The sequence below is a fragment of the Acanthochromis polyacanthus genome, chromosome 2 (genome assembly GCF_021347895.1).
Source record: "Acanthochromis polyacanthus isolate Apoly-LR-REF ecotype Palm Island chromosome 2, KAUST_Apoly_ChrSc, whole genome shotgun sequence".
In the NCBI taxonomy this organism is placed as follows: domain Eukaryota; kingdom Metazoa; phylum Chordata; class Actinopteri; family Pomacentridae; genus Acanthochromis; species Acanthochromis polyacanthus.
In genome coordinates this window covers 39997503-40011993 of record NC_067114.1, presented here as the reverse complement: position 1 = coordinate 40011993, position 14491 = coordinate 39997503, and the positions used below count along the sequence as shown (strand labels likewise).

General features: G+C 40.6%; 1 protein-coding gene across 8 annotated transcripts in view; it reads right to left on the bottom strand.

Annotated features, from left to right (window-relative positions):
* ppip5k1a (diphosphoinositol pentakisphosphate kinase 1a) overlaps positions 1–14491 on the bottom strand; it is a 47676-nt gene that overhangs the window by 2938 nt on the left and 30247 nt on the right. The window contains exons 26-31 of one of the 8 annotated variants that reach the window (XM_022197397.2): positions 14032–14157; positions 11200–11262; positions 6071–6130; positions 4116–4295; positions 452–589; positions 255–368 (exon numbers count right to left, since the gene is read on the bottom strand). In XM_022197397.2, the coding sequence (XP_022053089.2) occupies positions 255–368; positions 452–589; positions 4116–4295; positions 6071–6130; positions 11200–11262; positions 14032–14157 (681 nt within the window). The remainder of the gene's footprint in view (positions 1–254; positions 369–451; positions 590–4115; positions 4296–6070; positions 6131–11199; positions 11263–14031; positions 14158–14491) is intronic. The other 7 variants (XM_022197399.2, XM_051937902.1, XM_022197398.2 and 4 more) reach the window with 7 other exon arrangements.

Genomic DNA, 14491 nt, shown 5'->3' with positions numbered 1-14491 from the left:
TGATTTATACTGTGATGTATTTTTTAGTTATGCCGCCCAGCCATAACTAAAGAGCTGTGCGTCGGTTCACTGGGTTCTGCAGAGCAATGAGTCTAAAAAGATGACAGACTGAGACCAAGAGCTTTTCATGAAGAAGAAAAGATAGTAATGGACAATTTGCATTCCATAAATAACCCCCAGACGTCTGAAACTGAGGAGGGCCAACCTAGAAATGTCAAATCTCAGTGTGAATGAGGATGTGCTGTGATACTCACACCAAGGAGGTCTGTCAGAACGAGATCTGAGGGAGATGGAGGAAGAGAGGACTCTCTGTGGGATGTACGAGTCTACAGACGGCTGGTTGTGCGTGTCGAACATGGCTGACAGAGCTGCAGGGACAAAGACAGATTCAGTTACATTGATGGTTGTGATGTCTACAAATACAAACATGAGCTGTGCGTTTGTTTCCGACCTCTGGTGGTCCTGGTGTGAGGATCCACGGCGCTCTGGCACACGCCGGTGAGGAACTCGTTGACCTGTTTCAGGGACAGCGAGTTGTGCAGCGTCTCCAGAGGATAGATGGACGGCACCATGGAGCAGCCTTCGAAGCCTGCGGCAGAAGAGACACGACGCCCGCAGGCACATCAGCCCTCAGTTAGCAGATAGAGTCAGCAGAGGAGCAGGCAGAACCACTTCAACTGCAGCCCAGCACTACAGCGCCAATGCCACCCGAACACCTCAGCACGGTGCTCTGAAGACCTGCCTCTAACCCGCTGTCAACTCCTGCCAGCCTCTATGGTTCATTTCCACGCAGGCAAGTTGCAAAAAAACCATGCTGGACGCCAAGACAACAAGACACCATACCAAACACGTCTACACATCTCAGACGTCTCGCTCTATTTGCAAAAGCAAGCAGATCTCAAATGAAACCTCTCAGTTCGACACACAGACGCTGTGACTCTACCAGCGGCGCTCAGATCTGCCCAGCTCAGGTCCGTTATCCAAAGCACTTCATCCACTGTTAGTTCACCAGAGCCGTTCACAATCACAAAGCATCAAACTGCAGCTCCCCTCCAGCTCCCGAAACCTCAGAGGAAGACGTTTCTACTGTGTTTATCTGCACAGGGTGTGAGTTTACGCCACATGTACAGCAAACAAGCAGGAATCACATGCTGGTTAAGGTCAGGTAGGAGGACGACTGGCATTTAAAGTCAACTTAAAGTGAACCTGAAACGTAGGTGTGAGGTGCAGTAATGTGGGTGCAAACCAGAGATGAAAGGTTGTCTGCTTTGATCTGATAGATCAAAATGGTGCCGTAACGATCTGTGTTGGGTCATTTAAACATGTTGTAAACATTTACATCCACCGAAACCCACTGCAATAAGATGCTATGTGCAACATTGTAAATGGTTTGGGGGAGGAATGTGCAGACGTTTACATCTCACTTCTATCAGTTCTGCCTATAGAAGGAGAAACACCTGAGAAATCAGGAAAAAAAGGCTAAAATTATTATTTTTTTAACCTTTTGAAGTATTTGAGGAAGCAAGTGCACGAAAGGTCTCATTATATCAGTATTTGATGTTGACTTAACACAAACAGCTGTACATGAAATAGCATCAAATTAGAAAAACATCCTGATTTGGATCAGGCAGATCTAAGAAGACGACTGAGCATTGGACCAAGTCTTTACTGATACCTGAACATTTGATACTCTGAGCTGCAAACAATACTGAGCTTTGAGGCTCCACTCTGATATTCTCAGATTGTTGGTCCTGTACGTGTGAAGTATTGATGCAAGAAAAATCGATAAACAGGAAACTTCAGAAAGTGAGGCGTTTTGGGACTAAAAGGTACATAAATCATGTAAAATGAATATTTGATATTTTGCCTCTAGGAGATTCACTGAGTTCAGGTAGACAATATATTATTTTGATTCGAATATTTGTGTGTTAGCAGGAAAGCAACACAACACATGAGAGTGGAATCAGTGCTCTGTTTGATGTGAAAGTGCAATAACAATATTTTGGCTGTAAAACTTATGAGTAATTCTGATAATCATGTTCTCCATGCCAAACAAATAATCTTGATTATCATAATTATGCAGCCCAACTCCCCTCCTATTCTCTTTGTAGCTTTTATTAGTTTTTTTTCTTGTTTGCAATTCTGTTAAAATAATCAAACTCTTCTTTACTCCTGCTGCTGTAATTAAGAATAATTTACCTAATCTAAAACCAACTGCCGCGAAGGTGAAAATGTTTTCTGCTGTGACAGTGTGCCAGAGCTGCCACTATTAATCACTTACATTAATTGACAACTATTTTGATAATTGATTAATCGGTCTGTGTAACTTTTTGTGGATGGTCTTAAAGGACATTCACTGTTTCGATTCTCTCTCTGACCTGGTTTGCAGAAACAAGCAGCAACTTGTCATGTAGCTGAATAGTCAGATATTTTTCTCAGAAGTTAGTGTGAACAAACTAGGGCTGAGATGACAATACAGCCTAGTTTATTCTCTCCAATTAGTGAAAACTGGACACAAATTTTAATGATGTTCGATGTCTGCTAATACAGCTTTAAAGTAATCTCACTGTTGACGATGCCTAATCCTGTCCCTCCAACAAAATTTACAAAAATACATGTGGTGTACCACCTGGATTTAGTAGGGTTTATTGCAGTGTATTAGAACAGAGGTTTGTTACGTTTAAAATAAATATGCTAGTCCAATGTCTGAAAAAAAAAATCCCAAAACAGTACTCCACTGACTTAGACTTGTATTCCTGTAACATAAAATGAACAAAATAATCTGAAAAAACTGACGCCAACAACGCTAAAACTGCAGCTCAACCGTTATGCTAACAGCTGCTAACGTAGCTTGATGCTACCAGGAACAGATCTTTGTTTTTGACTTTTGAAACTACTGGTGTGTCAATTAATTCATTAATTAATTGTCAAATATTTAGTTCAATTGTAAACAAGTTTGATAGTCAATTATCCGATTCACATTTTTAAAATGTAAATATTTTCTTGTTTTTTTTCCTCCTCTGTGCCAGAAAACTGGATATCTTTGGGTTGTGGACAAAAATCAGACATTTGCCATGTTGGACTTTGGGTAACACTGACCTACATTTTCACCATTTTCTGACATTTTGTAGCGTTGACAACTAATCAATTAATGAAAAAATATTTAATGAAAACAGTCAGTAGTTACAGCCCTACAATGTGCATAATCACCACAGTGATGCCGGTTTGTCTTGCCCTGGTTTATTAGAGGGAACTGCTTTGATGAATGTACAATACACAAGTCATTGTTATGGAGCTTGTTAATACTGAGTCTGGAGTGTTAGTTTTCTTTTCAAAACAGAACAAATGAAGAAAAGAAAGTGGGACAGACAGATTACAGTTAATATTGTCTGTCCTCTTACAAACAAGCTTCAAAATCTACATTATAAGTCTGCACCTCATGATAACTTGCATACGGTTTCTTGTATAAGAAAAGAGTTACGTACTGTACTGTGAATGAAAGGATGCTAAATGTTGTGATCTGAAAATAAAATCTATAGAAACAATTTTGATGATCAATTAATGGTTTATCTAAGCAAATGTCACAAATTTATGGGTTCAAGTTGGAAAACTAGAAATATTTACTGATTTTCTGAGGCGACTGATATTAAACTCAACTCTGTAGGTTTTGGTTTGCTAAGCTGGAAACACAAGACATATGAAAATAACAGGATAGGACTGGGGAAATTGTGATGGCTATTTTCTGTAATTTTCTAGACTATACTACGTGACAGATTTAGCAAACATCTAAACCATCGTTGATTCTTACTATAAATTGTAAAGAAGATGACACCAAACTCCTTGGCCTTATGAACTGGAGAAAAAGAAGGGAAAAATGCCAAGTCCACTGCAGAAAGGAAGGATAGTAATTGCAAAAATGGCCCCAAAAATCCCAAACAGCTCACACCACTCTAGCTTGCAATCTGCATAACCACAGAAACAGGCAAGCATGCAGCAACACCAAGAGGCCAAGCATGAGAGTCAACCACAGAACAAGCACAGTCCCAACTAAACCGCGAGCAGTGGGGTGAACAGAGCGTGAGGCTGGGGGATGGAGGGCGGGGCCTGGGGCTGACCGTGGAGGTACTCTAGGGGGTCCTGGCCGGAGATGAGCCAGTTTCGGAAGAGGCGGAGGTGGTAGGAGCACTGGTGGAGGTGATGGGCCAGCGCCCGGTCCAGAGACAGGTGGCGGCCCAGACTGAGGTCGGTGGAGAAACACCTCAACAACTGGGCCACATGGTGCTCCTCCAAGGGCTCTGAGGAAGAAGAGGGAGAGCGAGGAAGGACAGAGCAGTGGACGAGGAAGAGGAGGAGGAGGAGCAGCACAAAAGACATGAAACGAAAGGTTTTAAGCCGGGAAGGAGGGACAGAGAAGGACTGACACAGCTGAGAAGGGAATTAAGTAGGGTTGTAGCATAAGAATTCCTGGTCGACTGGTGGAAGAGTAGGAATGAGTTGTATCAGGTGGTTGCCGCTAATAAACAATGAATTATGTGTAGATGAACTAAACGGGCCACAGCAGACTGAGAGTGCTCTACCTGCAGCCTTATTGGCGTAAATGAATTCTAAATGATTTTAGAAAGCTACTATTTGGAGTACATTAAATCATTTTAAATGGTTCAACCTAAAATGATAAGAAATGAATGGAAGCAGACCAGCTGCTTATTTTTATGATTTGCAATTGTATCAGCTGGTGATTCAGCACAAGAACTATTGAGGAATATCACATTTCTGTTTGAATAAAATGAAGCCATACCAACAACTTCTATGACATGCCAGTAGAAAGCCAGTAGCTGTGCTTCCACAAAACTGTCAAGCAAATTTAAAGCTCACTTTGGAAATGTCTCATATTAGGCTTTGCAAAGAATATACTAGGCTGTATTGTGTCATTAGAAAGTGGTTGAATAGGCTACATTATGCAGGGCTGTAATAAAAAAGTAGAAGAAGTCAGAGAAAAAAACCCTGCTGTCTGCCGACTTCTACAAAAAAACCAAACCATTTTTTACCTACAAAAGAAAAGTGGTAAGAAGTCTTCAGGAATTGTTTTCCGTCAGGAAAGTTGTAATTATTTTCTCATATCAGCTGATGTCGGTCATGTTTCATGCTGTCAAAAAAAAAAAAGAGAGGCAAAAAGGATGTTTGCACCTCCCCTGAAGTATTAATTCTTTTTAAAAAAGTAAAAAAAAACAACAAGTGAATGTTAAAAAAAAAAGTTTAAATAGAGAAGCCCTCTTTTCCAAATTTGCCGTTTCTATTAATTTTTTCAAACACAACACTTCAAAATGGCAATACACTACATTGTGGAAACTAGTAAATTAGTGTGGAACCAACCTGGAGTTCAGGAAATGACAAAGAAGTTCGATCTAGCGGCTTCCAGTTCAAAGTGGTGAAAACATATGGATGTTTGCAGGCAGTCTATGGATTAACAGATTATCCTGGACGCCTGTTGATGTAGCGCTTTTCTCCAAATGAAAGAAACACCAGGGTGTGTGTAATCGATGAGAATTTGGTCAGATGGGATTATATCGACCAGTCGACCTGGACGCTACAGCCCTAGAAATAGGAGCTTGGAGAGACAGGGAGGGTTACAGAATAGGAGGAAGGAGGAGAAGTGTTGCGTTTGTGTGCATGGAGCTCTGAACAAAAGCAGCAGCCAGCAGCTTATCCTGGCTGCCCGACAGGCGACCATCATTAAAAGCAGCAAATCATCAAGCAGAGAGAAATCATCCAGCACTGCATTGAAGCACAGAGCAAGACACTGAAAATAATAAAAAAAAACAGCAGGTTGCTCCTCTGCAGAATCTCAACATCAGTTTAAAACAAGTGGTTTCCAATTTACAACGAGAACCTACGAAGGAGCAAGTGTGACAATGACATTCACAGGAAGCTCAAATAAAATGAACAGCATCTCTCTGAAGAAGATAACTCTACTGTGAGCATTAACAGACACCTTGGACACCATCCTATGTAAACAACGCTGCAGACAGACAGTGAACCAACACAGAACGGCAACACTGGGAGGTCGTCGTACCTGTCGCAGTGCACCAGTGAGATGGAGTCACTGCTACAGCCGAGGTGTCATCTTGTGTTCCTGTGGTGAATGATATATGTAAATAACAGCAAAACATACTAATGTGGGGTTGTGTGGAATGTATTTCAAGGTGCCATTCTTCTAAGATGTACTGTCGTGTTCACACTTTAAGGCCTGAAAGTTATCACCAAAACATCGACATATTCAGCAGTCACACGAGCTGCACGGCCACGGAGACAGAAAACTCTCCAGAATCGTCCAAAGCAACCCAACATGGCTTCTAAATCCAAATCCAGAGAGACAAGAGGACTCACAAAATCCACAACAACTTGCCTATTCAGCCCATTCAAACCAGTCTTTTTTCCAGATGGACCTGAAAAAACGCAGATCGTTCAGATAAGTCGTCTTCAGCACTGTAATGCCTGCAGTTACTGTAACATCTTATTGTCCATCTCATCATCCATTATCAAGGAGTGAAAAAAAAATCAATGAAAATTGCAAAGCAGCGACGCTCAGTTGTAGCCACAACCTCTGTTGTTGCACTTGTCCATTAATAATAGAATATTTGCTCGTTTTTAAAATCCGTACAACCACATCTGTGCACCGAAAACACTGAAAACATGTGTGCGCTTATGAATAAAAACAAAATTGACCAATGTTTCTGTGAGAACAGACACAGGAGATGGGATGAACAATGCTTTAACCATTCCCCTGTTTGCCAATATCGTCTGCTCCTGGTTCAATCAACTGTGTGATCCTTCAATCCAAATGACAAAGGCAGCTTTGACAGAAAAATCACAGGTTTAAAACACAGAGGGATGGAGCTGAGGTCAGAGGAAGACAGGAGGAGGGTTAAAAACATTGATTTGCTGTCAATGACCTGTATTCACATCTGCTACAATGATGACAAAAGGTGTGTACGTCATGTAGTTACTGTGTACACATGCACGCAAGCACGCACACACAACTACCCACTGGAAATAAAAAAACATAACACTGAATTACTGGGTAATGGTGACCAATTCACAAACTGTATGCAGGATGTTAAACAGGGTTCCCACCCCTGACGAGGCTCGATACTGTTCTGTGAAGGAGGGATGAAGCTTTAAGGGTCCAAAAATGGATAATGAAGCCGGTTGCTACGACAGGCCAAAACGGATCACTTGTTAAATGAAACTCCACCTATTTCAAGTCATATCTGGGGTTTTTTCCAGTCACAGAGTCCTACTGAGCCTGTAACAGCTGTATTATGCATCCTGTGGCTCTAGAGGACCACAGTTATCTCAGCCTGAAGACTCAACAGAAAGCTGTAATACAAGCTGTCAGCTTTGACAGATAGGATTCTGAGACGCATTGAGTCCAGCTTTTCTGGAACTGAACACACAAAAACATTGAAAAATCTTAGTCTCTGCTGCTTCAGTTCATCCTTTGTCTTTAGCAAGTCCCCAAACTTTATAAATCAAATGGCCCTTTAATAAATCAGGGTTGATATTTTAAAAATATTTGACCTTCAGAATGTGTGTTGTTTTTGTTTTTTTTAACTGGCCCTGAAATAAACCTGATGAGTCTCCTGATCCTTGACTGCACGTCTGTGTATGGAGACATTACTATCATTTAAACACAGTATTTCTGAGGTTTGATGTCTAAAGACCATTTCCTTTCTTAATTTACTGTAGAAGAAGATGCAGCTGTGGCAGAAATTCCAGAAATCTACTTGACAGTTTGGGTCAGCATGACAAAGAAACACCGAGGCCAACTCTCCTTCAGCAGGACCAGAACACGGATATAATCAGTGTTCAGTCAGGCCCATGCACGGTGAGGCCACAGCAGCCATCACAGCCACTGTGCACCAAATGAGTTCCTCTGTAAAGGCCAATTCATGATTCCCGCATCTCTGTGCACTTATCAGTGTGCAAGTGGCCCTGCTCATGCTACAATTGGTACATGACGCCCTCCTGCAGATGGTCACAGCGACCCTCATACTGAACTCGAAAAAGCACACAGCGCTTCTGAGGATGTTTCTGAAAGGGTGTGACTTTGCACAGCTGCTTACAAGTTTAACTGTAGCACCGTGTCAGTGATTATTTCTGTGCCGAGCAGTGGGGCGACGGAGCACAGGTTATCAGTAGAATCCACAATGTTCTACTGTGAAGAAAGCAGCAACTACTTGAAGTGGTGAGGATCATGAATCTCCTAGTCCCTTTTCAAAGCAGCCATATACTTTCATTTCTTTTCCTGGTGCATGCCTGTCAGCGCTCTTGTAGTATGTAAAGTTTGTAGGGTCACTAATTTTGGTCGTCAGTGCGTCCATGCAGACTTTACTGGACTTGTGCAGATGATGAAATTTACATCATGTGGACGCTTTAATTGACACCTAAGTGAAAGACGGTCACAGCAGTAATGAAGCAGTGGGAGGTACTCTTTAATGCTGCTGCAGATACAGGGATATCAGCTAGAGCTGCAACGACAGATCTAATAATTGATTGTTATCAACTGTTAAATTAATCGCCAGCTTCTTGATAATTGATTTATCAGTTCAAGTAAATAAAAATTCTATAAAAATACAAGGGTCTGTCTTTTATCTGCAGGAGCCACATTTAAACACTTGTAAGACAACACACACACGTAAATGTAGAATAGTTTGCTTTCCTGATGAGAAATTGTGTGTCTTTGATTATGCATCCTGATTGCATGTCTTGTTTTTGTTTTTGAAATTTTGTATTTCATCCATCACATGTCTGCAAATGGCCTGAAGCCAAATTAATCAAATTTTAGCCTCGCTTCACTGGTTGGCTGTTTGTACAGAAATGATCTAAAGGTCTGACGGTTTGTATACAAATGTGGTAAAAGTCCGACACATCTCACTAAACTCTTGTATTTCCATGTCCTGGCTTAGGATTTTGATCAGGTGACCAAAATCCAGGCTACACAAAATACACATTTCTGTCACCCCAAAGCTTGAGAACGCCTTCCCATCAGGTGTGCGCGAATGCTAGCTGCTTTTAAATCTTTACTAGAGACAAATCCAACTTATTTAGTACGCTCTATTCTTCTATTTGTCATCTGGTAGTCTAGTTTGGGGTTTTTGTTCAGCCCATATATTTTTAAATATCTTGTTTTTAGTGTATCTATACATGTAAACATCAGATCCTGACTTCAGAAACCTTGGTAAACCCTTAATCCGTTTTTTTGAGAAGCCAAATTATGTCATTTGGGGAACCAAACAAAGCAATATTCCTCACAATTGTCTAGTTTGTGCAATACTATGATTACTCTTGTTGGTAAAGGAACTGATGCTCGTACTTTTGTTTCCTCTGGATAAATGAACCGAGCCACCGTGTGACAGCTGGTAAAGGGATGCTCTGAATATTCTTTCCACTGAACGGGGTCACTGAACTCCATCATGAAGATCCTATCCCATCAGTTACGCCTGTGTATGTTCATTCACTGTTATTTTATCCTAACTTATCCAATTTTGCAGCAGGACATCCTGACTCGGCTCACATTGGAGGACGTGTAAAATTTCCTGTCGCTCTCATCTCCATGCTGGTAATACTGCGAATTGGACAAATCTGCAATGCAATAGTGGCATTTAATAAAAGTCCATGATACGTTAAACTGACCTCATTTTTATAGCCACAGTTAAATTAAAATAAGGCTACGCTAACAGGTACAGGAAAGTCAAATTAAATGGTTGGTTTGTGTTGGAAACATCGTGGGCAGGAATTCATAACAGAAATACTAGTATTTATCATATATATGAGAACACGGATAACCTCATTTCTCTGTTCTCTATGTAAAGGCATATGCAAAATATAAACAAAACTAGGATAAAGCTCATTAACGGGGACACTGGTGCGCATTCAAACACAATTCACACTACCATGTAAAGTTTGGGGTCACTTAGAAATATTCTTATTTTTGAAAGAAAAGCAGTTTTTTCAAATGAAGGTAACATTAAATTAATCAGAAATCCAGTCTAGACATTGTTAATGTGGTAAATGACTATTCTAGCTGTAAACAGCTGATTTTTAATGGAATATCTCCATAGGGGTACAGAGGAACATTTCCAGCAACCATCACTCCTGTGTTCTAATGCTACATTGTGTTAGCTAATGGTGTTAAAAGGCTCATTAATGATTAGAAAATCCTTGTGCAATTATGTTAGCACATGAATAAAAGTGAGAGTTTTCATATAAAACATGAAATTGTCTGGGTGACTCCAAACTTTTGAACGGTAGTGTATGTTTCTGTTCCTAAAATACTGAGCAACACTTTAGTGCTTGTTCAGCTTCACTTTATGCCTAAAGAAGGTTAATCATTTATACTATGTTGAAGAAATCAGTTTACTGCAGAAATATGACTGCAACCTGGACACTAAAAAAGTGAACTCCTGTATATTTGAAGCTGCTGTATTTCCTATAAATGTGAAATGTGGTAATTAGTGTGGCAAACTGGCTTTCTGTGGAAAGCTGCAGAGAGCTGCACTAAACTGTTTCCCCAATAAGGTGAAGAGTGCACCGTAAGCATGACACTTGGTGCCACGATAACAGGAGATACATGAGGTATAAATAAGCCAGAATTGTCCTTTAAGTGCAAGTAGACACACCAGTTGAGTCGTTGTACAGATCACAGGAAACCCAGAGGGAAGTAGACCAGCGCCAAGAGGTAAGGAAACTGCAGCTATCACTTACTGTCAAAGGAGAGATCGATGGTTTCAGTTGATCACAATTATTTGGTGAATCGTCCAGTGCTTTTTCTAAGAACTGTGCAAAAGGATATGATTCCCATATATCACTGCTGATATCTGGCGGATTTTTTGTTCTAAACTCCAACGCAGACTATGTAAACTTTGCTGACATTTCCTGTCTCAACAACTCCTGATATGTCACAAATTCAAAGACCAGTGGGAACCCTGGTTAGAAAGAGAATTTCAGGTAGTGTTAGAAAAGTAAGAGTCCAAAGCGTATGGTTAAACAAAAAACTGAAACAATTAGGAAAAAAATAACGGAAACCTGGAATGCTGAAGGGCCATGTGAAAAAAAACCCAAGGTCAAAAAACAAAAGTTTGAAGACATGCAAGACAAAGGGAGGTGAAGTGGAAAAATACTTGAAAGAAGCAGACGTACCATTAGTCGGATGCTTTGCAAACGACACAGAAAATCGTTTTACTGCCGGCATAGACAACAACTCTGAGGAAATAAAAAAAAAAATTCACTAGTGTTACTATGAGCCACAGTAACTTATATATCATGTTTTATCATCCCCTGTTCTTTTCTAACGTGGACGCAATAAAGAAAAGATCAACCTATTCAAATGAGCGGTTTAAGAATCAGAGCTATTGTCTCAGTTTATGAGCTAAAGATGCTGTTAAAACAGAGATATTTGATGTTTGAAGATGTTAGAAGATGACTGTGGGCCAGCACGTCGATGGAACATCTTCTGATAGAGTGAGATGAAATGATTTTAACTTAGGAGGTGACAAGTACACAGCAAAAAAAATAGAAAGTTTCAAAAGAAAAAACAATCCCAAAATTCAGGTCCAATTTCTGTTTTTCCTTCTAACCGTGACAAGCTAAACAACAACCCCAGTGACTCTGTCATGAGCAGAGACAACAATGAAAAATATCAACTGGTGAACCCGAGCAGGATTAAGATGCTTCAGCATGGGAAAAAATAAAAATATGAAACCGACACTACACTCACAGAGGAGCATGCAATGATACATCACAATTTGGGTGCATCGAAACTGGAATGGTTCCTTTGATTCTGGAAAATGAGGTGTAACAAGATGGATGACAAAGATCAACAGCGAGTCTACATGTGAGGCAACCAGGAGGATGGAGGCTGAGAGGAGACGAATCTGTATGAAACCACACTGACACCTACTGGACGACATGACAACAGACATCCATGTCAGCTACACAGTCATGACCAAGCAGGGTGGCCATGTTTTGATGCATCACGGAGGCCTGGATTTAATCTGGAGCAGATACAATTTACTTTGACAAACAATATTATTCAAAAACAGGTTTGAATAATATGTGCACACAGGTGCAGCCCTGGCTTCCAAATTCAATCAGCAGAGGGCTAAAATCCCCGTGCAAAAACTTGGATGACGTGGAGGTAAAATGGCTGTATGACGAATCCATCACATAACCATATTTGTCAAATAATCTATCCTTTCAATGCTTATAGCCCAGCATTAGTGTATAAATTCTGGGTTCCTTTGGACACGTAACAGACTGTCTTAAGAAGTCGGTGCATGGATCATGCAAAGAAAACATGGGAAGGTCATGATTTTTTGAACGAGGGAAAGTTAATGGATGCTTACTGATGAACTGTTTTATGCTGCTTCAAACATGCAGTAGCTCTAACAGGAAAAAATACTGTATGGTTTTAAGGATGAAAGAATAAGCTTTTCGTACCATCTCAGACTAACAAACTCTCTCTCAAAACAAAACAAAAAAAACAAAAACTCATGAGTGGTCTTAAAATGAGGGGGGAGATCTCCACTGCATCTGTGTAGATTCTCAGTCCTCCAGGGTATGGGAATGCTAAATGCTTTAGTAGAAGGACTTTGTTTTTGGTGCTTGAAAATGTTTCATCTTCATCCAAGAGGCTTCCCAAGTTTTAACTAACGGGTGTGGAGCATCAGGTATTTATTCTCACACCAAACTCACAGCTTAAGGTTTGTCAATGCCCCTAAAAATACATGACTAAGACTGCTGACGCCTACAGATCACATGACTCAAGGCTCACCAATGCCACCAGATCACATGACTTAAAGCTTGTTGATGGACCAAAATTTCCATTAGTGAAAAGCTTGATAACAATGCCAAACTCATATGATTTAAGGCTTGTCTGGGACCCCAAACCCCATGACTTTGGCTCCCTAAATTACATGACTAAAAGCTTGTTGACAAACCCAAACATCCATGACTGAAGCCTTGTTGATGACTCCAAACTCACACGATTTAGGGCTTACTGATAACCTCAAACTCACCGGATTGAAGGCTCATTGACGTCCCAAAAATACATTAATAAAAGGGCATAAACAACCCCAAATCTCCATGACTAAACCCTCATCAAAGACCACAAACCCACATAACTAAAGGCTCATTAACAACTGTAGGCTCATGATTTGAAGTGGTTTGTAGCAACAGTCATATGAGTTGTTAACACATTGAATTTTTTAGATTTGATGTCACTGATGAACCTTCGAGTCATTTAAGCTCATGGTGACAATAAATACCCGAGACCCCTCTCCATTCTGTTAGAACTTCTGATGCCTCTGGGAATGAGAAATATGTTCAAGAGCCAAACAGAGGCGCAGTTGCCTTTAACCTCAGCACTTAACATCTCAATGCACTTAACATAACAAAATAATCATGTCCAAATGTTTATGTAACTCAGCTAGAAATCTATATTATATTTGGAAGCACAATTTGAAGAAGCTGTTGTTAAATGTCCTCCTTCTGGTAATATCGTGTGCTTCTGCCCCATTTCCTGTTGTGGGCGTCACACATATTAGTGCTACAGTCTATATTCTGTTTGAAAGTTTGAATTGGGCCTGAGGCTGCGTGTACACAAACTACTAAAAACAAACACACCATTTCTGCTCAAAGTGGTGTGGAGAAATAAAATTAAGGAAAAATTTAGTGGATGAATATGGAGTCAAAAAATAGAAAACTATAAAAACTGTATGTGTATGCATGTATGGGCATACATGATACTTGTGGTAATAAATTCTACTGATTAATTTGCACACTGCCTATCTATTCATGCTAAACATAACTATACAACTTTACTTTATATGCTGAAGTCCCCAGTTTTCCAACCGGGAATTGCTCAGGATGTCAAACATACATAATTTACAAATTAGGACTATGGGAGATGTGTAAGACACTCATTTGTTGTCCTGTGCAGGTTTGTGAAGGAGCGCGGTCTCAAACACGTACCGTCTTTGTAGGACAGACTGCCGGTGGAGAATTTTTTGCGGTGTGCGCGTGCGTAGTCCTGCAGATTAGGGGCGCTAGAGGACCCACCTAGGACAGTGGTGCTGAAGAGGCCGGCGCACTGAGAGCCTGCGAGGGGGGCGGGGTGGGTTAGTCACCACTACATTACATGCTGTTACTCAAACAACTGACCAGAAAGAGACAGAGAAAGAGAGGAAAAAAAGAGACAGAAAAAAGAAACAGACAAGCAGACAAAGGCCCCAGGAAGACCATGCAACTGGTACCAAGCTTTAACTCCACTGCTGCATAAGAGGTACATCATTTTTATCAACAGCTTCTGAGTTAAAATTTAAAAAAAAAAAAATCCACCATGATATCCAATCACAGTTTTGCAAAATAATGAATGAACCCTCTGAACCCAAGCTGAGGACTAACTGTTCACTGCATAGTCTTACAGCTCGAT